Source organism: Phymastichus coffea, unplaced genomic scaffold (genome assembly GCF_024137745.1).
Source record: "Phymastichus coffea isolate CEN01 unplaced genomic scaffold, Cenicafe_Pcof_1.1 PCOF00001, whole genome shotgun sequence".
Taxonomy (NCBI): Eukaryota; Metazoa; Arthropoda; class Insecta; order Hymenoptera; family Eulophidae; genus Phymastichus; species Phymastichus coffea.
Genome location: NW_026706812.1, coordinates 16,492,022 through 16,516,689, shown reverse-complemented (window position 1 = coordinate 16,516,689; position 24,668 = coordinate 16,492,022). Strand labels below are relative to the sequence as shown.

General features: G+C 35.4%; 3 protein-coding genes across 10 annotated transcripts; 2 read left to right on the top strand and 1 right to left on the bottom strand.

Annotated features, from left to right (window-relative positions):
* The first annotated feature begins 1,705 nt into the window (after window positions 1–1,705).
* Window positions 1,706–18,746, top strand: LOC131662900 (uncharacterized). 4 transcript variants are annotated; one of them, XM_058932893.1, is made up of 12 exons: window positions 1,706–1,874; window positions 10,625–10,872; window positions 11,530–11,583; window positions 11,654–11,838; window positions 11,898–12,018; window positions 12,082–12,610; window positions 12,687–12,892; window positions 12,954–13,191; window positions 13,266–13,482; window positions 13,719–13,891; window positions 14,022–14,128; window positions 18,646–18,746. In XM_058932893.1, the coding sequence occupies exons 2-11, from the start codon at window positions 10,733–10,735 to the stop codon at window positions 14,118–14,120; spliced, it is 1,962 nt and encodes a 653-aa protein (XP_058788876.1). In that variant the 5' UTR covers window positions 1,706–1,874; window positions 10,625–10,732; the 3' UTR covers window positions 14,121–14,128; window positions 18,646–18,746. The 4 variants fall into 4 exon arrangements, with proteins under 4 accessions (XP_058788876.1, XP_058788866.1, XP_058788894.1 ...); XM_058932883.1 differs by lacking the exon at window positions 18,646–18,746 and having other exon boundaries at window positions 14,022–14,943; XM_058932911.1 differs by lacking the exon at window positions 18,646–18,746 and having other exon boundaries at window positions 1,825–1,839; window positions 14,022–14,943.
* On the top strand, window positions 17,090–20,592 carry LOC131662920 (uncharacterized). 4 transcript variants are annotated; one of them, XM_058932930.1, is made up of 2 exons: window positions 17,090–17,548; window positions 17,648–20,592. In XM_058932930.1, the coding sequence occupies exon 2, from the start codon at window positions 18,392–18,394 to the stop codon at window positions 20,282–20,284; it is 1,893 nt and encodes a 630-aa protein (XP_058788913.1). In that variant the 5' UTR covers window positions 17,090–17,548; window positions 17,648–18,391; the 3' UTR covers window positions 20,285–20,592. The 4 variants fall into 4 exon arrangements, with proteins under 4 accessions (XP_058788913.1, XP_058788906.1, XP_058788922.1 ...); XM_058932923.1 differs by having other exon boundaries at window positions 17,623–20,592; XM_058932939.1 differs by lacking the exon at window positions 17,090–17,548 and having other exon boundaries at window positions 17,801–18,138; window positions 18,389–20,592.
* Window positions 20,593–20,600: 8 nt separating this feature from the next.
* On the bottom strand, window positions 20,601–24,543 carry LOC131662885 (uncharacterized). 2 transcript variants are annotated; one of them, XM_058932862.1, is made up of 2 exons: window positions 21,375–24,543; window positions 20,601–21,275 (listed from the first exon to the last, which is right to left on the bottom strand). In XM_058932862.1, exons 1-2 carry the CDS (start codon window positions 22,739–22,741, stop codon window positions 20,612–20,614), a joined length of 2,031 nt encoding a protein of 676 aa, XP_058788845.1. In that variant the 5' UTR covers window positions 22,742–24,543; the 3' UTR covers window positions 20,601–20,611. The 2 variants fall into 2 exon arrangements, with proteins under 2 accessions (XP_058788845.1, XP_058788854.1); XM_058932871.1 differs by having other exon boundaries at window positions 21,226–21,300.
* Window positions 24,544–24,668: the final 125 nt, after the last annotated feature.

The following is a 24,668-nucleotide window of genomic DNA, read 5'->3' as shown; positions in this document are numbered from 1 at the left end:
TCTCAACCAAACGACATCCACTAAGCACCCACATTGGTAGACACTGATATTGGCGTTCCATACTTTTATGGCGTATGCTATAACTATTGAGTATATAAAGTTTAGTGTTATAGAATTATTAGAGAATAGTCTTATCGATTGTAAGTTGAATTAATATTTTATTAATTTAACAAATTTATAGGATCGATTTAGTAGATTGGCGTTGCATCGCGGCACCGATTTTATTAACATTTTCGTTAACAACGCTTGAACCACGTATTTAACTATTATTTAACTATTATTTTTAATACGATAATCGCTTTATAATTCCAGGAGCTTCGTTTTATCAAAATTTTGTGAAATTCTGATTGTTGGATCTTTCACATTTATAAATTAGAAAGTATGAAAATATTATTTTCAATGTATTTTCCTATCAAAAGAAAAATCTTCATTTTATTTATGTAAAAGTGAGATAGATCCAACGATCAAAATTTTATGAAACTTTGACAAAATAAAGCTTCTGAAATTACAAAGCGATAACTCTCTTAAAATAATAGTTAAGGTACGTGGTTAAAGTGATGTTGACGGAAAAGTTAATACAAATTGTTGTCGCGGTGTAACGCCAATTCACTAAATCGATTCTATGGTTTTTTCTAATAAATATATCTCAAAATTGATATACATATTCTTATTTTTGGGATATTTATAAACAATGTACCATAAATATATATTAGATTTTGAAAAATTCGTAACAATTTCGTCGTTTCAAGTTACGCATTTAAAAAATTTTGAGGTTATAATTTTTTTCAAACAAACAAAAATACATTTTGATTTCCAACAAAAACTATCAAAAAATTGATCATCTAAGAAATATCCCTCCATTTTTTCGCTTCAACATATCAATAATTCTCTTTATACAAGCGAACCATACACAACAATCTCCTTTTAAATACGCGGGACCTCCAGTTGAGAATTTTGGGAGTAGGGAACCCAGATAGCACTGTGGCGGCATTCTGCCGTCAGAATGCGCGTCTATGACTTCCAAGTGTATCCGCATTCTGACGTCAGATTGCGAGCATGCCGTCGAAATTTTCATGTATTTCGCAGGAAGAAATCGAAAAAGGAAAATTAGCACTGATATCAGGGATAAATAGAGCAACTAATGCCGTTTTCCCTTTTTCGTTACTTATTTCCCTTAAAAATGAGGAGGGGAGGGGGACTTCGTAGTGATTTTTTTCCTACAAAAGAGATGAATGAAATTGCATGTAGTTTATTAGTGATCTGGTTTGCTGAATGATGGTCACGAGGTATAGTATAAATTAGTTTTTAAAGAATGGATAGAAATGAAATAACCTCAAAATAAATATCTATATTTGTCTCCTGTATTTTAAATAGCATGCCTCATTCGTACCCATTAGAATCAGATTAGAATCTCTAAGTTGACGTTTAAAAGGTTGAAATAATGTATTAAATAATAGAAAAATATAAGAAAAAAACCGTGCGAATCGTGCTAAATGACACTATATTAATTTTAAAGATTAAAAAACAATATCTTCGTCTCGAGCACATGTTTTACAGACTATTGAACATTATGATGGAGGGTGTTGTAACGAATTAGTAGCAGGCGGCAGAATGGCAACAACACTGCTGGTAGTGCCAGTACTGCTAGTTTCGGTTTCATTTCGTCCTGGCGCTAGCAGTTACTCGTCGATCGTTGTAAGTGCGTGGAGGTTTCCGTGACTTTGGAGGTTACGAGCAGACAAAAGTCTCTGGCGTTGACGACTTAGTATCAGTGTAATTTGGTTACACGATATGAGAGCAGACAGCGAACTAGTGGGATTATCGGGTGCAGAGAGCCGAGTGAGCAGCCCTTTCCTGATTACTGTCAGTTTGAGGTCAGTTTTAATAGCCTGCGAGGGGTTATTTCTTGATAAAATCAGTCAGGCAGTGGTGAGCAGTCTGTGAAATCGATTTCAACTTGATCTAAAATCATCTAAAATCGTTATGTTCTTCATCTTTTTAAACAACATTAGTGAAATCGATGAAATCAGAGAATTCACTGAATGGAGTCCAAGGATAAAAAATATGTAAATAATATTACATATGTATACATACATATGTCATGTGTGCGGGGTAAGGGTGCCTGTGCATATGACATAGATATTTTGTTTTGTCGCACAGTATTAGATACTACTTAGCTACACGCTTATTTCACTCTTGCTCTTCGTCAAAGAGCACGCATTTTTTCGAGGTATCGCCTACTGTTTGAATCAAAATTTGCGTATAAAGAAGCTGAATTCAATTCACCTAATTCGTTAACGACGAGGTTAATAGGTAAGTATTGATTTTTAGTTATACTACGTTACATTTGATATTGGTGTTTTATTTTAATCAGCAGAATGATGCTGCCATTTAGAATATATAAGCAAAGGATATTCTAACTAACGAATTTATTTGTATTATTTTTTCTTGTTCGCATAAAACTACTAAACTGTATGAAAAATGTATATCAACTGATGATTCTACGCAATCAGCTACAGGTGCGATGCGGGCGAATTTTCTTCCATCGCGCGTGCCGTTAAACTCCCTACACACCTCTTCTCATAACAGGATACAAACTCGAGTTTCTTTTCGCTTTTCACTTGATATATATTATCCTTATAAAATCCTTAAAAAAGTTTAACAAAGTAAAAAGTTTTATGAGACTTTGTAAACAGTCGCAATTCTTTTTTAACTGTTTTTTATTATTATATTATGTTGTGCTAGATAAATTTAAAAAAAAATCAATAAATTTCCTATTTTGAAATTCACTTTCTATCAATCTCATTATTTGGTTAAAATTATTCGTAAAGTTTTGAAAATAATGAAATCTATTTAAAAATGGCATGGATACTGAAAATTAATTTCATGTCACTTATACAAATAAAATAAATATGTATTAAATAATAGCATAATAACAAAAAGATCTACAAAAAATTAAAAAATTTTATGTGTAAATTCTACACTTCAACTATTAGTTAGACATATTCAATATATGATATTCATTTTTTTCATGGAGATGTTAGTCGAATGTAATTAATGAATTTTTTAAGGTAATGAAAAGATATATTATATTCTTGCCAGGCTTGTCATCAAGTGAACATTGTTGGTTTGAAATTTGAAAATCCATTTGATTTTTAGAAAATTACTATTAACTAATAAATCCCCTGTATGCTTAAGTAGAATTTATTATTGATAAAATAATAAGAGTGAAAGCACTTTTATTATTTTATCAAAACATTTAGAGAAAAAATTAATTAAATAAAAATGATTATGATTCATTCAATTCACATAAAAGCTAAGAAATAAAACTTGTAAGTTTCAATAACACTAATAATTTATTAGCGATATTCTTTTGTAGAGCTTAATTTACTGATTAATTGATATTTATACTATTTTTACTACATTCTAGTAAAATATTTTTTTATAAACTTCAATCAGTCACTTGCAGTTATAATATTTAGAATTCTAATTTACATTCAAAAATTCATAATAGTGTCACTAAAAAAATAACTGCTTTATTGCTACGATCAACAATTTATTGTAAGAAATACTTAAATTATTAGTTGTCAGAAATGTACATTGATAATAATAACAACGTTTTAGATATAATTATAAAAGAAATTTTTGTTTTCATTATAATCAATAAATCATTTCCTAATTAATTAACTTGATTATGACAGGTCCACCAAGAATATAATATATCTTTTTATTACCTTAAACAATTCATTAATAACTTCTGATTAACATCTCCATAAAAAAATGAATATCATATATTAAATATGTCAGGCTAATAGTTGAAGTGTAGAATATGATACTCGAAATTGTTTAATTTTTTGTGGATCTTTTTTTATTGTGCCATTATTTAATACATATTTAATTAATTTGTGTAAGCGATCTGAAAATAATTTTCAGCATCTATGGCATTTTTCAAACAATGAAATCTATAGAAATTAAATTTAAAAATGGAAAATTTATTAAATTATTTTTTTTTTAAGATTTATTTACAATATAAAATAAATATAAACATAGATTACAATATAAAATAGTTAAAACTGAACTAAGACTGTTAGCAAATCTCTTATGCTATTTTTTACTTAGTCAAAAGTGTTATTTATGGAAATTTCATTTATTCCAAAGTCAGCTATGGTTATTTATTGCATGTCAGTAATAATCCAAAAATATATTGGTAATAATCAATCAGTCAGTATGTTCAATTTAACAAAGTTAAAATAGGAAATAGTTTTTAAAGCATAAAATAACAGCTTCCTGCATATTGCAACTAAAATGATTTTGAATAACTACTATATTCGTACTCATTTTTTCCAAAAAAATGTATTCCAAATTCGTATAAGTTTGGTACAAGCCTTTTAAAAGTTTTGTATAAATTTTAAACAAAATTTTCACGAAATTTGTGCACATTTTGTATTCACTATACGCCCTGTTTTTTTAAATTAAATAAATAAATATTACACGCATATTGTGGATAAAATAACCTGTGTTGTAGCCATAAAAGATAAATTAAATAGGATAAATTAAAAAAATAAAAGAAAATAACCGACCTGATCAAGATCAAAACTTGAATCCAAGACCTTCATATTATCAGACTCGTATTTTATTACTTTGTTACTGATGACTGTTATGTATTTGCTAATTTTGATGATTTTTACACATAATCTGAAAAATGTTCATTTATTCTATCATATTCAGTGATATTAGTTATTTTCACTGCAGGTGGCCGTATTCGGGTTTTTACATACAGTACCAATCGGTCGGTAAATGAGTCCCATACGCGCGAGCAGCTCCTCCTAGTGTAATAGTAGACTAGGAGAAGGCAGGAAAGGGGTTACTCATTCTCCAGTAAAACTTTCATTCACCGCATGGGGCGTAAGTTAGCGTAAGTTGGTAGTTTTGTTTTGACGCGACAAAGGCATGGTTTTGACTGCACGTTTGTGCTAACCGGTTCAAGAGTATCGACAGTGTTACGACTACGACTCATTTACCGACCGATTTTTCTCGGCATCTAAAGACCCTCATGTGGCCTTGCCAGAAATGAAAAATTTTTTAAGCATCAGCTGCACAATGAGCGACTACACACCGGAGAAAAAATGTTTGCATCGCGGAATATAAAAGCCTTGGCGCTCGGCGCGAGGAATCATATTGTACTAGGTGGTTTCACCGATGATTACTCATGTTTATTAAAAGTAGGCGATAGGAAACAAATAGAGGTTATCAGACGAAAAATGTTGAAAGAAATATTATGATTCCTTTTTAAATATTAAACTTACATGTATGCAAGACTAAGATCATGTAGGGACTAAGTTATATATCATTTGCATATTCTACTGGATCTACGTGGAAAAATTTAGAATACTCTAATGATTTTACAAATATCAATAAAAATAAGAAAGACACTTTGTCAGTGGTATACATTAAAAAAATTAAAAATTCCAATGTTCTTGTTCCTGTATCCATGAATGTTTGTACATATATGGGTATACAGATATAAAAAGTTATATGTTCACAATTTCCCCAACGATGATCGAAAATTATAGATTAATATTAAGTTTCTAATTGTTCAATAAAATAAAAAATTGCTTTTGTAAAATAATAATGATTGTTGAATTAAAACATTTTTCTATGATTCATCATTAATTATATTTTCTCATATGTTTTTGCACCTTTTCAAGTATTCAGAAAATATAAAATTCTTTGATATTAATATTTCAGAGTTGAAATCGATTTCATATCTTTAGAACATCGAGTGCAATAACTTGAAATCGTATGAAAGATTATTTTGTAAGCTGAATAATTTCCAATAAAGTTATTATGAAATATTTTTGAAATCATCTGAAATCACTACAATAAATTTTCTTGAAATGATTAATCCCTCGGTGCTATCCTTCTTCGAAAGTCGCGTACGACAACCTCCGTCACGGCAGCAGCTGTATATAGTACCTATTGCAATATCGACCGCTCCATAGCACCGCTAATGCTCTCATCTCTATCTGACAGGCTGCCTGCACACTTTAGGCATGGCGTTGCGCTATTCGTCCGCTCAATCTCTACGTTTCGTACGCTTTCACTCGTCCGATTGCGATCGCAGCTGGGGCGGAGTACTATAATCATTTGGTCAAACGATAACCGAGTTACGTGTACCGTCGTTTCACCCGTAATTCGTAGAGCCAGTAGTCTAGTGATAGGCGATTCTCGAAAAAAGAATCGACTTTAGAATCTATACCAGGATAGAAGCGATATCTAGAAATTGATAAATCAATTAAGAATGGAGTTTTTTTAAATAAAATTAAATAAAAAATTAAAACATTTCATTAAATTTAAATATTCTGCATTTCCGATTGTGAACCGCGCACGTACCAGTGGTTAAGCAGTTAATTGTTGCTTAATATCACTGTCACAAAGAAAACTAAAGTACAATAGGAATAGATTAAATTGTGTTATAAATACAAATTATCATTATTGTTTTCAATAGTAAAATTAAAAGTATTACCAGCAATAAAAGCAGGGCATTCTTATGTTTTTTTAATCCAAATAATGGAATTAAGAAACTCAGTTCCGTTTGCCGTTTGTTAAACTAAAAAAAGAAAATGCTCTAACTCTAGTTTGGATTTATTTTGTATGCATACCGATTTTACACAATTCGATTCTATACTAATTTAAATTTTCGTTTATTTCTATGTTTATCTATTGAACACGAAAGATAAAATACTATTTCTTTCAGAAACGATATATTATTTGATATCGTTTTACAAAAAATTAACAAAAAATTAATTGGCATAAAATATTCTACACATATATATTCTATAATTGTAAAAGGTCTATCCGGATAAGATAGTAAAATCTGCTTTTGAATGGTATGAGGAACGGAGAGGATCCATGACACTGAGGCTGCGAGCCAGCGCTTAGCGTCAGTCAGGGACGAATCGGGGACGCGAGGCCCGTGACTTAAATATGCATGCTTAGATTTGATTTAGTAAATGACTTTGACACTGTATTCGCGTATATTGCATAAATATTATCCTAATTTAGCGATACAAGAAAAATAACCTCTATGCAAAAACACGCTCACCTTATTTCCCAATCATATAAACATTTCACAGCTACTCGAACTATTAATTAAATTACTTTTGACACCGTCATTTGCAATTAATTAATTTATTAAAATTAAACAAAATATATTCCCATGACTTGTATTACACTTAATAAATGCTGCACTATTTCAATGCTGCGTAATGACATTATTGGAGTTTCTAATGATTGCAAAGATTATAGTTATGTCTACCTCATAAAAATAAATCAGATCAATATAAATTAACTATTGTGAACGACTGGAAATATCAACTTTTCGAAACTTGAACAGAATGGGTATCGTAGAAAATCGGTTCAGCAGGAAAAAATAAATGCATAGCTCGAAAAGAGTAATTTTTTTCGCGCGCAAATTCTTTTCACTTTTATAAGTGCTTGTTAATAAAAAATAGTTGAATCAATGTAAATAGTGACTAACCTGAATAACCATACATCGTATTTTCGACTTTCACAACGTTTAATCAAGCGTAACACACGAGATATAGCACAATACATATGGAATGATAATAGATATCCGATGTTAACATACCGGAAGTTGAAGAACAAATGGTTACCAGTAATCGATTCAGTAGAAAAAGAATTAGTACAAAATTTCGCGCGCAAATTTTTTTCTCTCTCTTGATATATCAACCAATGCAAATAACCGAATTTAGTATTAATATTATTACATATATATTATTATATATTATACAATATATTTGGCTTTGGGAATGTTTCATTCAGGTGTAACATATGAAATAAATATTTATCATTTCACTTTATTAGAACATTGGATTGGTAATACGAATCACAATTGGAAAAGATGATATTTACACATATGTCATCCTATATATTAGCATTACAGTTAGTCTATATAACCACAAATTAAATTTGCATAAGAACATTGAATTGACAGGATAATAATACTTTGCATCATTCTATCAATTATGGAGGAATCACATCAGGTTATCACAATTTTATACATATATCTAATATAAATATTTTTTAATATATTCTTTTACATAATACTGTAAAAGAAGAGAGTATTAAAGCACAATAATGATATTCACAATCATTGCACAATATGATATAATAAATTATCAAAGCTATTGATACTACTGTTATCCAATCATTGATTTTTATTCCGATACGGTAACGGATTGCTCACTCATACATCCATGCTCTCATACCAGCTCCACAAAGCTGCGATTCTGCGTCCGCATGTGGGTATAGAGGGCTGAAAATTGCTGGAGGGGTATTATACTTCTCATACCATTCAAAAGCCGACTGTACTATCTTTTCCGACTAGACCTTTCGGTAAAAGCATATCAACGCGTATATTTTTTATAAATACATTGATTTGTATTTATGTTTTTTGTTACGTGACGGTTTTCGGGTTTCCATTTATATTCTACTTATATTTCTCGTCGTGTTACAATCTAATCTAAAAAGCGTCATATTCAAGGAATTTCGAGCAATAAAGTGCTGAGATAAGCAACACAACCTTACTACCGAGTGCTTGCAACGTTGCAGTGATGAAGCCGTGTCGCGTGCCGTGTCGTGTTTCTTCGCTTACCTACTTCGACTCATTATTCCAAGAAATTTCGTCCTCTCGAATATTAATGATTTCTATTTACGTTTGTCTGGCTGGCTTCTTAGCGTCGTATTGTATGACCACTATACACTAGTATTACCTTATTTTTCCTCAATGACTCAACGATTTGACCGGCGTCTTTACTGTAGTAAGTAGCATGTAACTATTATTTAATGAAAAATTTATTGATCTGATGATCCGAGGTGCTCGTGGTCAAGTTTGTTTGCAAACACACTTGTGCGTGACAAACAGATGAAAAACGAAGCAATAATTTGAGATTGGACGACTGTAAACGTCATGCAACGTGCTTGTTCATTGGTGTTCTCGACGTTCGCTTACACAGGCATTCCATTATACGTGCAAATCGTCACTTTGGCTTCGAAGGACGACTGATTAGACCTAAAGCGGCGACAGAAATCGACTTCAACCCAAATCCCAGTTGCTTTCCTTCGTGAAATATTATCGACCGTCACAGTGCGTTCATTTAACCGTGTTTCTCTTGCAACGTTGAAACAGCGCTTTTGCTAAAGTGCAACGTGCACGCTCTTACTAGTCGATTTCTTTATTCAAGCTATGTAATATTGCTATACGAAAATAGTTTGACTCTTCGTCGCGTTTGCTTGCGACATCCTTTTTTTAGCAAATAAATGTGCCAAAATGTATAAAAGCGAAAGCCTCATTATCATGGATTTTTTATAATTTTTTTTTTGAATTTAATGAAAACCAAAAAATCATAGCGTTAATCTGACATTGAATTTGAATTCTGCGAGTGAACATACGCCGGAAATCATATTTGTTACCATACTTTTTGCTGAACATCTGACTATTGCAGAGCTTTGAAAACCCGAATGCCATGCAGCAGCGCTACAGTTTTAGAAGCCCTTTAGGGTCAACAATTCGTATTACGCTGCTAAATTATATTTCGATATTGATTGTACTGAGATGTAAGAAAAAAGTTCCGTTGTACGGTTAAATGTTGATAAACTATCAGACTGCTTTGTAATTAACAATCGAAAATCTTTAGATAATGGAAGTACTGTGGGAATTTGAGAAAATTAGTAATGCAATATTCATCATGCAATGTTTGAGAAAACCTTTGTTTTTATGTAATTGACGTAATTCAACTTTTTTTACGGATCTATCGTTAATATTATTGAGATTGTATTTACAATTATATAATAACGTAATACTTGATTTGTTCTTCAAAAGTTTATTAGTGCCTTTAGACAATTAACTTATTTAACAAGACAATAAAACATCGAAGAAAGGATAATTCAAATAAGAGCTTAAGAATAGATATCTTAACAACGGAAAGCAGCTCGGATTTTGAATGCCTAAAAATAGGTGTCAATACCCGGTTTTTTAAGCGTGTAGCATGAGACTACACGTTAGCTTATCGTTATGACAGAAAGAACAACGCGTCACGAAACAAAATTGATTGTCTATACGCCTTCCCGGTTACTAAATATAACGTTACACAATAAGGGTAATGGGTTTACCCTTGAAAGTGGACAAAGAGAAGATGTATCTTGAATAGACCGTGATACTCGTGCTATTATCGGTAATCGGGGGCTCGCGCGGTTGTAGGCGCACTGCAGCAGTAACGTATTAACTCTCGGAAATGTGCTGTGCAGATATCCAATAATAGAAGCAGAGCTCATTTACCTTTCGCGGACGTGCATACGTGATCAATCCACGTAAAGTCCAGCAGTGCAGGCACGTTAACGGCTCGGCATAATTAACGATCGTGCTCGTGCAGCTGTTATTGATGAAACAATAGCACCGCACGCACATTTTCGGCTCTGCAGACGCGACTATCGGCGCTGCCCCCCCACTTCCCCTCCCCGCCCCGATTTCACGCACGTTCGTCGGGCAAAACGGCGCGCTGCACCGAGGCGAGCACGTAACAATCAGTTGATTTCTGTCTAGTCGGTCTGCAAACACTCGGCGAACATAATACATGCGAAGATATCACGAGTGGCAGCTCTGGCTGAGCGTCGCTGGCTCGCAGCTGCAGGCCGGACCCGCTAGACCAAGATGAAAATGCGCTTGACGTCGCAGTACCTGAGGCGCCTCGTGCTGCTCGGCGGCCTGCTGCTCGTCGTCTTCTGCGGCGTCCAGCTGCTCAGGTCGGACGGCGGCTACAACGAGGCGGCCGACTCGAATCTGGACAAGCTGTGAGTACGCAAGTACCTCTACTACGCCGGCCGGCCGGTAGTCCAGGCAATAGAGCATTTTTCGCGTACTTTTTTCCGGAAAGCACAACATTTTTACTGTGGATAGCTGACAATGAATGTAATAACATATCTTCATCCAAAGTCTCAAAAACGGGATCAGAAATTGTTAACCAGCCGTTTGAAAAAAAAAATTTGATCTATTTTCATGTTTTCGTGTAATATCTTTTTTATTAGTAGTTGAATCGAAAAATGGTCTAATGGTTTTTTGTTCGTCTCGGTAAGACCTACAAAAGCATGTGTCGCGCGTTAATACGTGTTAATTAGGTAAAAAGTTATTAACACAAAAAGGCCAATTGTTTAATAATTACCGTTCAATATTTAATCATAGAGATCAGACCATTTTTCGTTTCAACTGCTAATAAAAAAGATATTACGCGAAAACATGAAAGTAGATCAATTTTTTTTTTTCAAACGGCTGGTTAACAATGTTCTGCACCGATTTCAGACTTTGGATGAAGATATGTTATTACACTCATTGTCAGCTATCCACAGTAAAAATTTCGTGCTTTCCGGAAAAAGTACGCGAAACGCTCTTTTTCGGGTTCTATTGCCTGGACTACGGGGAGACTGACGCGCGCGGCGCCTCTCTTCTTTCAGCATGCGAATCTCGCAGTCGATCAAGAGCTTCAACCAAGAGGCGCGCTACGTTGGGTGAGTTGTGGCGGCGAGCCGCTTGGCTCGGTAGTCCCGCGATTAATCGAGCGACGCACGTGCACCGCAGAAACGGGGTTCCCGCCTGCAAGTTTCCCGAGCTGGACATCAACAACTCCGAGATACTGAAGTTCATCCACGAGGTGCCAGCGTTGCAGTGCGCACCGGAGGACTGGGTGAAGGCCGACGGTCCCCGGCTGTACGTCGACGAGAAGGCAAAGCAGCGCTTCGGGCCGATAACCTGCGCGTTCAGCGGTAAGTGCCGGGTCGTGCGACGGCTTCGCGCGCCACTACTCTCGCGCTCGTCTGCGCAGAGATCCTGCGGGTGGACGACTTCAGCAGCGAGCTGGCCGGCAGCGTGGAGAGCGACCAGTCGTACGTGTTGCGCCAGAGCGACTATGCGGACGTGAAGTGCGAGTCGCGCACCGGCAAGCAGTGAGTACAAGTAGGCGGCGGGGTGCGAGCGCCTACGTAATTGGATGCTCGTGCATTCGCCAGGTGGCATGGCGTGCTGGCTGCGGTGAGGGAGGAGCCGTCGCCGCGGCGCCAGTCCAGCTGGTCGGCGCTGCCCAGGTCGGCGCTGCCCCTGAACGTGCTCATGTTCGGCTTCGACTCGCTCTCGCGCAACACCTTCGAGCGCAAGCTGCCCAGGTCGTATGCGTTCCTGCGCCAGGCGCTAGGCGGCCTGGTGCTCGAGGGCTACAACATCGTGGGCGACGGTACGCCCCAGGCCCTCATCCCCATCCTCACGGGCAAGATCGAGCTCGAGCTGCCGGACGCGCGCAAGCGCATGGCCGACAAGGCCAGCTACGTGGACGTCTACCCGCTGGTCTGGAAGGACTACAAGGCCGCCAACTACTTGACCGGTTTCATGGAGGACGTGCCCCACATCGGCACCTTCACCTACCGCCTCAAGGGCTTCCAGCGCCAGCCCACGGATCACTACATGCGCACCTACTACCTCGCTGCCGCGCCCTACTTCAAGTACTCCAAGCCCTTCTGCATGGGCGGCCTGCCCAGGCACGCGGTCGGTCGCACGCTCGCCAGCGGCTCTCTCTCTCTCTCTCTCTCTCTTTCTCTGACTCTGCCCCTCCTCCTTTCAGCTCATGCTCGACCACATCCGGGCCATATTCGACGAGTACAGGCATAAGCCCAAGTTCATCTTTGGCTTTCACGGCGAGCTGTCCCACGACTCTTACAATGACATCGGCGTGGCCGACGACGACCTGCTCCGCTGGATGAAGCAATTGAAGGATTCCGGGCACCTCAACAACACCATTCTCATCGTCATGAGCGATCACGGCCACAGGTTCGCGTTCGCCCCGCCTCCGCTGCGCTGTCCTCTCGTTACCACCTCTTTATCCTTCCAGGTTCGCCGACATTAGGAATACGCTCCAGGGCAAGCAAGAGGAAAGGCTGCCTTTCTTCTCCTTCACCTTTCCGCCCTGGTTCAAGCAGGTTTATCCCCAGGCCTACGCCAATTTCCTCTTTAATACGCAGCATCTCACGACGCCCTTCGACATTCACGCCACTCTCAAGCACATTTTGAACTTTGAAAAGCCCAAAGAGGCTGACCTCAGTAACAGGGCCATCAGCTTATTCGACAAGGTACCGCCTCAATCGTGTAGCGTCGAAGAAGTCTCCTACGCTCAAACCTCATATTCGATCTTCTTCTTGCGTAGATTCCCATCGAGAGAACCTGTGCGGATGCTTTCATTGAGCCGCACTGGTGTGCCTGCTTAACCTGGCAAGAAATTTCCGTCGATCAACCAATCGTACAACGAGCTGCCAAATTTTTCGTCGAGTTCCTCAATTTCTATACAGGAGAACATCGGGACATATGTCAGAAACTTCATGTCGGCCAAGTTATGTGGGCATCTAAATTGATTCCTACCAAAGGTCAGTTCAAAACAAATTAATACGGCATACGCTTCCTAGAAGCTTGTACAAACGATCCTTCGTATCTTTCGTATTAAAAATCAACATGGACAGTATCTCGTGAACATTCGTAACCATGAGGCCTGGATACTCCACTGACATTGGATTTTAATCCTTATATAGTCATTGAATACCATGTCAGAAATGAGAAATAATTTAATTAATATACGTATATTGAAGATTTATTATTTATTTAGGTCTTCTCCATTTTGAAAGATCTCGCGATGCTGATGGATTTGTTGCTGCATTAAATGCGAAAACTCAACTCACAACTGAAATATATCAATTGAAGATCAAAACTTTACCAGGAAATGGTCTCTTTGAAGCTAGTATTTCACATGATGTTCAAAAAGATATTTTCTCTACAAAAGTTCGTATTCGCTCTGTGTTTTATTTATAAGAATTCATTATTAAAAAATTTGATGTTATGTAAAGTAAAATTTAATGTTCAACTGATGTAATCCTTACCGCATGATAAAATATATCATTTATTTTTTTAGATTTCTGATGTCAGCAGGATAAATATGTACGGATCTCAAGCAAGGTGCGTCGAACATCATTTGTTCCACTTGCGAAAATATTGTTACTGTAAAGATTGAACAAGACGGTAAGTGGCGATGTAATCAACTTTCAAGCCAAGAAAAGTAATGTGATATCGAAACCTATTTTATAACGTCAATGGTACTCAATTTTACGCGAAAATAGTCATATCAACGAGTTCGTACACGAAGATAAGATTCATAACTTAAATAGTAACTGCATATTCTGCGAATAGAACGTTTTTTTGTTTTTATTTTTTTTAAAGTATTTTGAACATTATTTTAAAATAAACGCGACATTCCATATCACAAAAGTTACACAGAATCTATGTTAAATTTTATTTAGTTTGGTATTAACGACTCAATCGATACTACATGGTGCTGATTTGAATGATCTAACTTTTTTTACTGATTTCTTCTATTGTTTGCATTTCGAAAGCGTTTGTGATCAAACAGCAGTAATTAAATTTCATATTAAGTTTTAAACAATCGATATTTTTAGAATTTGCAACCAACGTTCAATCTAAATTCGAAAAATCTTCGAAAAAAGATTTAGATGTTCCATCTATATCTATGTCTGATCTAATGCACACAAATATCAATAAAAAATTCGATTTATATAGCAATTGTGGTAAAAATAGATTCTTTTGGTGGATTAAAATATTTTTTCAATTATAAAACATTAATTTTGTTGTAAAGTGGACTTATAGTGGTTTAATTTTGGATTATACAGGGTGTCCAAAAAGTTCCGGGACACCCCAGGTAGTCCTGAGATATAACTATTGCCGAGGAGATTAAGGTCATTCCTGTAGTAACTTTGAACGAGGAATCCAGTGGTGACCTTGGTTTTGACCTTGAGCTTGACCTTCAAGGTCATTTCAAGGTAAAAATTTTTTTTCAAATGGGAACCCCTATTTTTGACAACGGCAATCGAAAGAGCGGGAAATTTTACGTTCAAAACGGTATTATAAAATTTTTTTTCATGGCCTTGAGAAGGTCTATTTAAGGTCAAATGCTTGGGAAACTGCCTAAAAGCGTTTTTTTAATTTTTAAGATATCGAAAAATGACCTCTACAAAATTTGTTCAGAACAGAGTGGGCCACTCAATGCACCAAAAACCTTTGACCTTTAACTTCATTTTGAAGGTCATTTCAAGGGCGAAGTGTTTTTTGTAATGGAAACCTTTCTTTTTGACCCCGGATTCGCACATAGCGCGAAATCCGACGTTTGGATAAGGTATTATGTTGAGTTTCGATTGATCCACGACGTTCATCGCTAAGGTCATGTGAAATCGAGATCCAATATTATTCGCGAAACATTTATAAAATGTTTCGGGCTAAATTTATTAAATTCTACTGGGAGCATGTTACAGTGACCTTATCTTTGACCTTCAAGATCATGTTAAGGTTATTTCAAGGTCACCTTTGATTGTTTGAATAATAAAGTAACGGGCGACCCATATAATCGACCCATAGGGTCATGATTATAGCCATGGGATTTCATGTTGGTGGGGTATATAACTAGCCACGCGCGCCTGCAAGTCCCACAGTAAAATTTTACGTATATTATGGGATTCATAATAAAGAATATTATCACGTAAATTCCATATTATATTATTTATTACTTTTACTGTATAACAATTGTTTAAAATTTCTCCAAATAATTCATCAATACTAATTTCCTTATTTTTCAAAAATATTCCAATATCATAAACAATTCGTCGTAAAATAGCCCATTCATCATAAAAATGGGAATTAGTAATATAATCACGTTCACAAGCAAAAGCTGAAGAAGTAGAATTAATACAAACACGACGTTTATATTTAGTATCAACTATACATGAAGATTCTAATTTCCAATTGTTACAATAATTCGAACTCCTCTTCTGACGTACGAACTGATTTTTTCTTCTTTCGTGAGGCTGTTGAAACAGAGGTTCGTTGTAATTCATAGGCGAGTTGTTCATTAATATCTTGCACTTCAAATGTACCACTGGATGAATATTGTCCCTCGAGAGTAGCTTGCATTCCAAAAGTTTGATATCCTTCTCCAACCCAAATTTTGCTGCTGGACCTGTAGGAAGTTATAGAATAGTTTACCACGAGGATTTTTCATTTGTAAATGTTAAAATTTTTATTAGACGAAAACGATTTACGATTAATACAAAAAGTTAAAAATGACGACGCAGCAGGAAACATTCGAATTCGACGTAGAGCAAAACGAAACTCAGAATCTCTTCGAGAACGAGGCTCAATGTTCAAGTTTGTTAGTACCAGTACAGATCATACAGACGCAGGAGATGGGAGTGCAAAATTTCGAAGACTTGACAGAGGACGAAAAGAAACGAGCAATAGACGATCTAACGTTGATGAAATTTCTAAAAAAGGTATGGATTTACCGATTAATAATTCTGAATCATCCGACGATAGTAGCAACGTTGGAAGCACGAATTCCAATGACGATGGTCGAACAACTAACATTTTACAAACAAATAATCAAGAGTTTTGTACAATGGAGGAGCAACGCAAAGTATTGCGGACCCTGTGGAATCGAGCAATTCGAGAAATGGGTCTTAAATCACGGATATTGCATGATGTATGGGAAAAACCACGATCTCTTGAGGGAAAGTTTTTTTGCCAAAGCCTTCGAAATAATAACAGAAATAAAAGAGGCGTGTTTATCGTCGCCGTCCACGGGGAACATCTCCATGTCGTACACGACTGTAGCTACACCAACTCGCAGTGTAGATGTGGATTTATGCAAAAATTCGCAGAACAAGAGGCAAAGCAGGACACCAGCGAAAAAGAGGAAAGTAAGTTTCAGAGAGATAAAAATGTCATCATCAGAAAACAGCGACGATCAGCATTCGGACTACAGCAATTGCAAGAGGAAGCGGAAAGAGATTACCAAGAAAGTATCTTCACAGTTTTCCGAGAGCGAGAACGAACTAGTGCAACCGGAGGAGATAACATTAGAGGACGAGGAAACGGACAGCGACAAATGCGCGGCAGCGATAATTCCACGGACGAGTATGAAGAAAATAATGAATGCAAAAAATTTATTGTTCGATGGAATCGACGAAGATACGCAAGTGGCCTCTATGACCGAAACCACTGGATCAATTTGGTCTTCTACTTGTCTCAAAACGGGCGACAAATACATGCATTACAAATCGGAAGAGAAACGTGGATCGATGGTGGTAAAGTTAGAAATTTACAAATTCGCCGACTGTTTCAGGAAGGAAAAGAAGGAGTGGTGGCGACAAGCAGAATTTCGTGCGACAACGGTTCTACGTTCAACGGACCAAATTGCTATAGACAAGGCATACAAACTGGCATCGACATTGAAGAACATACAGAAAGCAAAGAAAGGGAATCATATATCCCACACCCAAAACCCTTAAAGATGGAAAGTTTTTTTAAATCAATATTATGTACTCCTTTAAAAAATATTTTATATACTGGACATTGGATCAATTCTAAATACAGGTATATTGCTCACGAACATTATTTGATACGAACTATTCTACATAATATTAATCAAGAAATTGTTGACATGACAGTATATGAAATATTTAAATATTCTAGAAATATCGAGACAAACAAATTAATATATGCAGCATCATGGCAGGAAAGAGAAAATTATTATTATTCTATTAAAGATAGTGTTACTATTTTAGAGAAACTATTATTATATCAAGTTAAAAATATAAAAGCATTTTTAATTATATTATATAATTTTTTAGAGAAACAAATACCTAAAAAAAATTGTTTATATATTCAATCTGATCCAAACGCTGGAAAAAATTTTTCAGTCGTGCTTTCGATCCATGAAAAAACGAACTTCCTCTGGCCAATGATATGTAGCATCATTACAAAATGAATCCATGGCTAATAATCATGACCCTATGGGTCGATTATGCCGGTATTGTATGTTGGTGGGGTTAACGTATTACGGCCAGTTTTACTTCAGCCTTCAAAGCTGCTGGATGTGTAACCAAGTTATAGAATAGTTTACTACGCAAATTTTTGGTATAAAAATATGTCTGTAATTCCATTTCATAAATATTTGGGACCAGGTAATTTATTAGAAGATGATGAACCAGTCAATGAAGTCGATAGTGTAGCATTAGAGCATGATATTTTGTATGAGAATGTTCAAAATAAGTTAGGTGTATACAATGCTGATCAACAAGCTATAAAAGAATTTGTTGATATTGCTGTTTCAAGTAATGATGTTACAAAAGTTTATCCTGCATTGATTGGTTCTTTTGGATTGTCTGCAAAGCATCTTTACGAAAGATTTTTAAATACTGTTGTTTATCCTAGGTAATGTCATCGCCACGTAAAAAACGTTTAAATATTGGACAAGCTCGTTACGCATATCAACAGCAAAGATTGGGTCACTATTGGCGTCAAGTTTATCAAAATAATCCTTTTAATTCATATTCAGAATTTTTGAGATCTCCGTATGCAAAAGTAATTCGTAAAAGAGCAGTACAAGAGTTTAATGAAGGAATTGCTCATAGTGAACAAACTTTGCCTGAAATAAGTGAAGCAGATCTAGTAAATTTATCTAATCTTAGTCTCCCAGACGAAGCTGGTCCGTCTTCGCCGAGCAGAGCCAGATCCGACAGAGGCCCCGTCGACGTCGACCGTTCCCCCGAACCTCAACCCGGACCATCTAGTAGTAGAGATTCACCTTTCGAAGGAAATATTTTGGCTGATAGTATTGATAATATCAACGATATTCTTATGGCCGATATTCAAGGAAATACTTTTCGTGCTAAAGGACAAAGTAATACGGCTGTTTCACAGGGAGGAGGTAACGATGCCATGGAGACAGATGCAGGACCTTCATCCGGATCAGGAGTTGATGGAACAAGTAATGCCGGAGGTATGAGTAGTATACCTCCTGTTCCTCGAGATCGTAGTATTATGTTAAAATTTCAAAAACGAATATATCGCTATACTTATGGAGTTAAACATCATATGATGAGTGCGAACAAAGATGCTACTTATGTTAAGGCAATTGCTACGCCTTATGCTTATTATCCGGTCGATTGGTTACCATGGTATCTAACTAAAGCTGAATATTTGTCTTTACCAGAAAATACTAAAATTATACATGTTACTTCTAAAATTACTTTACTGGGAACACGTACGGCTTTTGATCATGGAACATCACTTACAGGAGTTGCCACTACTGAGTACATACCGATCGTGAAATTTGGAATTGGTTTAAATCGCGATTTTTATATACAAAATAAGCAATTTACTTTCAATGGTACTGAAGCTATGCAACCGACTGGATATAAAACTACGCCTTTAGCAAATAATATAACGGCTATATATGGATCAACACCACCTGCTGTAGAATGTCCACGGCATATTAATTGGTATATGATGTATCTTTATAATGAAACAAAAGACGCTGGTTCACCGAATGATACTTATTCTATTACGGGTTGGTATAGAGTTGATAAAAAATTACAAACAGTTATGGTTAATCATGTTATTGGAAAACCGATTGTCAATTATTCTTATTCACCTAGAAGTGGTTATGTAAAACCTTCTAAACGAGCTCTTTGTATAAATATGACGAATGCGAATGGTTTTCCAACTACGTTTAATTACATTCCGTATAATCATACTATGCCGACTTTTATGAATGTGACAAAAGATAAAGATAGTGGCGCTCATATCTTAAATTCTGCTGCTTCGTCTTTTACAAAGAAGTTGAGCACCCGTGTAGATGGCGATTACGGTCAGTCTCTGGAAACATATGTTAATGTACACGCTCAAACCGGCTCAGTGTCTACTTTCATACCACAACCTCAAGTTCATTTAGGCTTATTGGCCACTCCTTCTTTGAAACCGGATAAAGAAAATTCAGAATTTTTAAATTCGTCTGTCTATACATTGAGTGAAAATGAAATTATTTTGGAATTTAATATGGATTCATTTTGTAATGATGCTACATATCATTGGCCAGAGGAAGTTCGTTTTTTCATGGATCGAAAGCACGACTGGGTTGGAGAAGGATATCAAACTTTTGGAATGCAAGCTACTCTCGAGGGACAATATTCATCCAGTGGTACATTTGAAGTGCAAGATATTAATGAACAACTCGCCTATGAATTACAACGAACCTCTGTTTCAACAGCCTCACGAAAGAAGAAAAAATCAGTTCGTACGTCAGAAGAGAACTTCGAATTATTGTAATGATTGGAAAATGGAATATTCATGCATAGTAGATCCGAAATATCGAAAAAGAGTTTGTATTAATTCGACTACTCCGGCTTTTGCTTGTCAACGAGATTACGTAACTAGTGCTCATTTTTACGACGAATGGCCAATTTTACGGCGAATAATATATGATATTGGATTATTTTTAAGAGATAAAGAAATAAATATTGATGAACTATTTAATGAAATTGTTAAATCTCGGGATTCACTGTTAATAATAAATAATGTAATACAACAATTACGTGATACAATTCTTTATTATGAAGATCATAATATCCGTAATATATTATCACCTTTTCCATATCAATGAATACAACATATTTTCTTTTCCCAATTTTCTAAATCTATATCATTACAAGAAATTATTTTATATTTAATAAACAAATAAAAAATAGATATTGGTATTGGTTTCTTTTTAAACAGTTTTAAAAATGGTGCACTTTTCCACGTATATTTTATTACTCTTGTTGCAAATGCTCCATCTGTTGAAATGACATCCGGATTGGATAATACAATAACTGGAGTACGTCTGATAACTGCATCATCTTTAAATTTAACTTTAACATTGCATGTATCTCCTCCAAATATTAATTTTAATGTTTCGGTTGCTGCAGGTTCAAAATTTGGTTCGTTCCATAAAATAATTCTTTTGTTAACTGCTTCTTGTAATGGAAAATTATTAAATTTATTAAAATTACCAATCTGACCAAAATTTATCATTGCATGGCATACAGCGTCAAAAAAGAAATTTTTTCCTGCATTTGGATCTGATTGTATATATAAGCAATTTTTTTTTGGTATTTGCTTATTTAAAAAATTGTATAATATTATTAAAAATGCTTTAATATTTTTAACTTGATATAACAATAACTTTTCTAATATAGTAACACTATCTTTAATAGAATAATAATAATTTTCACGTTCTTGCCATGAAGCTGCGTATATTAATTTAGTTGTTTCAATATTTCTAGAATATTTAAATATTTCATATACTGTCATGTCAACAATTTCTTGATTAATATTATGTAGAATAGTTCGTATCAAATAATGTTCGTGAGCAATATACCTGTATTTAGAATTGATCCAATGTCCAGTATATAAAATATTTTTTAAAGGAGTACATAATATTGATTTAAAAAAACTTTCCATCTTTAAGGGTTTTGGGTGTGGGATATATGATTCCCTTTCTTTGTTTTCTGTATGTTCTTCAATGTCGATGCCAGTTTGTATGCCTTGTCTATAGCAATTTGGTCCGTTGAACGTAGAACCGTTGTCGCACGAAATTCTGCTTGTCGCCACCACTCCTTCTTTTCCTTCCTGAAACAGTCGGCGAATTTGTAAATTTCTAACTTTACCACCATCGATCCACGTTTCTCTTCCGATTTGTAATGCATGTATTTGTCGCCCGTTTTGAGACAAGTAGAAGACCAAATTGATCCAGTGGTTTCGGTCATAGAGGCCACTTGCGTATCTTCGTCGATTCCATCGAACAATAAATTTTTTGCATTCATTATTTTCTTCATACTCGTCCGTGGAATTATCGCTGTCGCGCATTTGTCGCTGTCCGTTTCCTCGTCCTCTAATGTTATCTCCTCCGGTTGCACTAGTTCGTTCTCGCTCTCGGAAAACTGTGAAGATACTTTCTTGGTAATCTCTTTCCGCTTCCTCTTGCAATTGCTGTAGTCCGAATGCTGATCGTCGCTGTTTTCTGATGATGACATTTTTATCTCTCTGAAACTTACTTTCCTCTTTTTCGCTGGTGTCCTGCTTTGCCTCTTGTTCTGCGAATTTTTGCATAAATCCACATCTACACTGCGAGTTGGTGTAGCTACAGTCGTGTACGACATGGAGATGTTCCCCGTGGACGGCGACGATAAACACGCCTCTTTTATTTCTGTTATTATTTCGAAGGCTTTGGCAAAAAAACTTTCCCTCAAGAGATCGTGGTTTTTCCCATACATCATGCAATATCCGTGATTTAAGACCCATTTCTCGAATTGCTCGATTCCACAGGGTCCGCAATACTTTGCGTTGCTCCTCCATTGTACAAAACTCTTGATTATTTGTTTGTAAAATGTTAGTTGTTCGACCATCGTCATTGGAATTCGTGCTTCCAACGTTGCTACTATCGTCGGATGATTCAGAATTATTAATCGGTAAATCCATACCTTTTTTAGAAATTTCATCAACGTTAGATCGTCTATTGCTCGTTTCTTTTCGTCCTCTGTCAAGTCTTCGAAATTTTGCACTCCCATCTCCTGCGTCTGTATGATCTGTACTGGTACTAACAAACTTGAACATTGAGCCTCGTTCTCGAAGAGATTCTGAGTTTCGTTTTGCTCTACGTCGAATTCGAATGTTTCCTGCTGCGTCGTCATTTTTAACTTTTTGTATTAATCGTAAATCGTCTTCGTCTAATAAAAATTTTAACATTTACAAATGAAAAATCCTCGTGGTAAACTATTCTATAACTTCCTACAGGTCCAGCAGCAAAATTTTACTGTGGGACTTGCAGGCGCGCGTGGCTAGTTATATACCCCACCAACATGAAATACCATGGCTATAATCATGACCCTATGGGTCGATTAGCCGGTATTTATCGGGTTATCCAAACCGAAAGTCAAGTTGTTTTAAATGAGGAGCAAGCAGAGACAGTTTTTTTGCCGGATAAGTTTTTTCCACTCACTGCGTTTTGAATGTTTCTTTCTGATTTCGCGCTATCTGCGAATCCGGGGTCAAAAATAGGGGTTTCCATTACAAAAAACACTTCGACCTTGAAATGACCTTCAAAATGAGGTTAAAGGTCAAAGGTTTTTGGTGCATTGGGTGGCCCACTCTGTTCTGAACAAATTTTGTAGAGGTCATTTTTCGATATCTTAAAAATTAAAAAAACGCTTTTAGGCAGTTTTTCAAGCATTTGACCTTAAATCGACCTTCTCAAGGCCATGAAAAAAAATTTTAAAAACCGTTTTGGACGTAAAATTTCCCGCTCTTTCGATTGCCGTTGTCAAAAATAGGGGTTCCCATTTGAAAAAAAAAGTTGACCTTGAAATGACCTTGAAGGTCAAGCTCCAGGTCAAAACCAAGGTCACCACTGGATTCCTCGTTCAAAGTTACTACAGGAATAACCTTAATCTCCTCGGAAATAGTTATATCTCAGGACTTACTGAGGTGTCCCGGAACTTTTTGGACACCCTGTATACATATTCGAATACGTTTTTATCTTACATATTTTTTGATAACCAGTATCAGAAATCTAGTCAGATTATAGTAGCATTATTCATTATTTTCAGACTGAAACAAAGTCGACTAATTGAATTTATGAAATTCGAAAATATTAAGATCTTCTAACATTATCGATAATACGTAGGTTCTGAAAAATAAATTATGTAATGGACGATTGTAAAAGTAGTTACATTAATTTTTTTCATTTAACCGATCAACATTATAATGAGATTTTGGAAAACTAATACAAATGAGTTTTAAGTCTGAAAATAGCCAATAAATAAATAGGAACCTCAAGCATTTCATTCGATATCTTCAATAAAGTGTAAGCACAAATCATCTATTACATTTTGTTTTTGAGCGGCACCAATTATCAAATTGACCAATAGTTGATTATTTGTAAAGAATTAAAAATTTTTAATAATTTTATGTTTATTTTACTGATTTATTACTTTGACTATAACGATAAATATGTATAGCGACAGCTCAATGCAATATTCTACTTAAATATATATTCCTACTTTACTAAAATTTTACGAAATGTAAATTATGGAAGACATAAGTTTCAGACATTGTCGTATATTTCAATTCTCAACATAAACTTTTATAATGTAAACATTAGCCTTTCTTGAAACTCCTTATTAAGGCACGTTATATTTTCTTTTTAAATATTTTTTTGGGAATTGAAATATATAGCATTTCTGTGGTGCAGCTATAACCTTTTTTAAAAAAATAATGTATCCAATAAAACCACAATCATAAATAGCTTTTTTTATCTAGATGATAATAATTATAATTTGCAATTTCCATCTTTCAATGTAAAAATTATCCACGAATATAAGACGAAAAATTTTCTGTGTGGATGTAATAATTTGTACATCATGCCCTGGGCTGTTTTTGTTGTAAATTGAGTTACTTTTAGCACAACATTCACAAAGCGACATTTTTTAACATAAAATATCCATATCTAAAATTACATTGTAAATATTTTTCAATGAAATAAATCTTTGTGTAAAGAATATTAATAATGTTGTTTAAATTTGCATGTTTTGCGTTCAGATAGCAACTTATATTCCATACTCCTTAAGTTTGGGACTTCATGAAAAGAGACGAACGATATGAAATTTTTATGATA

Bases quoted from the DNA above. Each gene is read 5' to 3' on its own strand.
- LOC131662885 (XM_058932862.1), bottom strand. From the start codon at position 22,741: ATGTTAAAATTTTTATTAGACGAAGACGATTTACGATTAATACAAAAA. The intron at 21,276-21,374 runs GTATATTGCTCA...TAAATATTCTAG, and splicing joins TGGATCAATTCTAAATACAG to AAATATTGAAACAACTAAAT.
- LOC131662920 (XM_058932930.1), top strand. From the start codon at position 18,392: ATGTCATCGCCACGTAAAAAACGTTTAAATATTGGACAAGCTCGTTAC.
- LOC131662900 (XM_058932893.1), top strand. From the start codon at position 10,733: ATGAAAATGCGCTTGACGTCGCAGTACCTGAGGCGCCTCGTGCTGCTC. The intron at 12,893-12,953 runs GTTCGCGTTCGC...TTATCCTTCCAG, and splicing joins ATGAGCGATCACGGCCACAG to GTTCGCCGACATTAGGAATA. The intron at 13,483-13,718 runs GTCAGTTCAAAA...TTATTTATTTAG, and splicing joins TAAATTGATTCCTACCAAAG to GTCTTCTCCATTTTGAAAGA.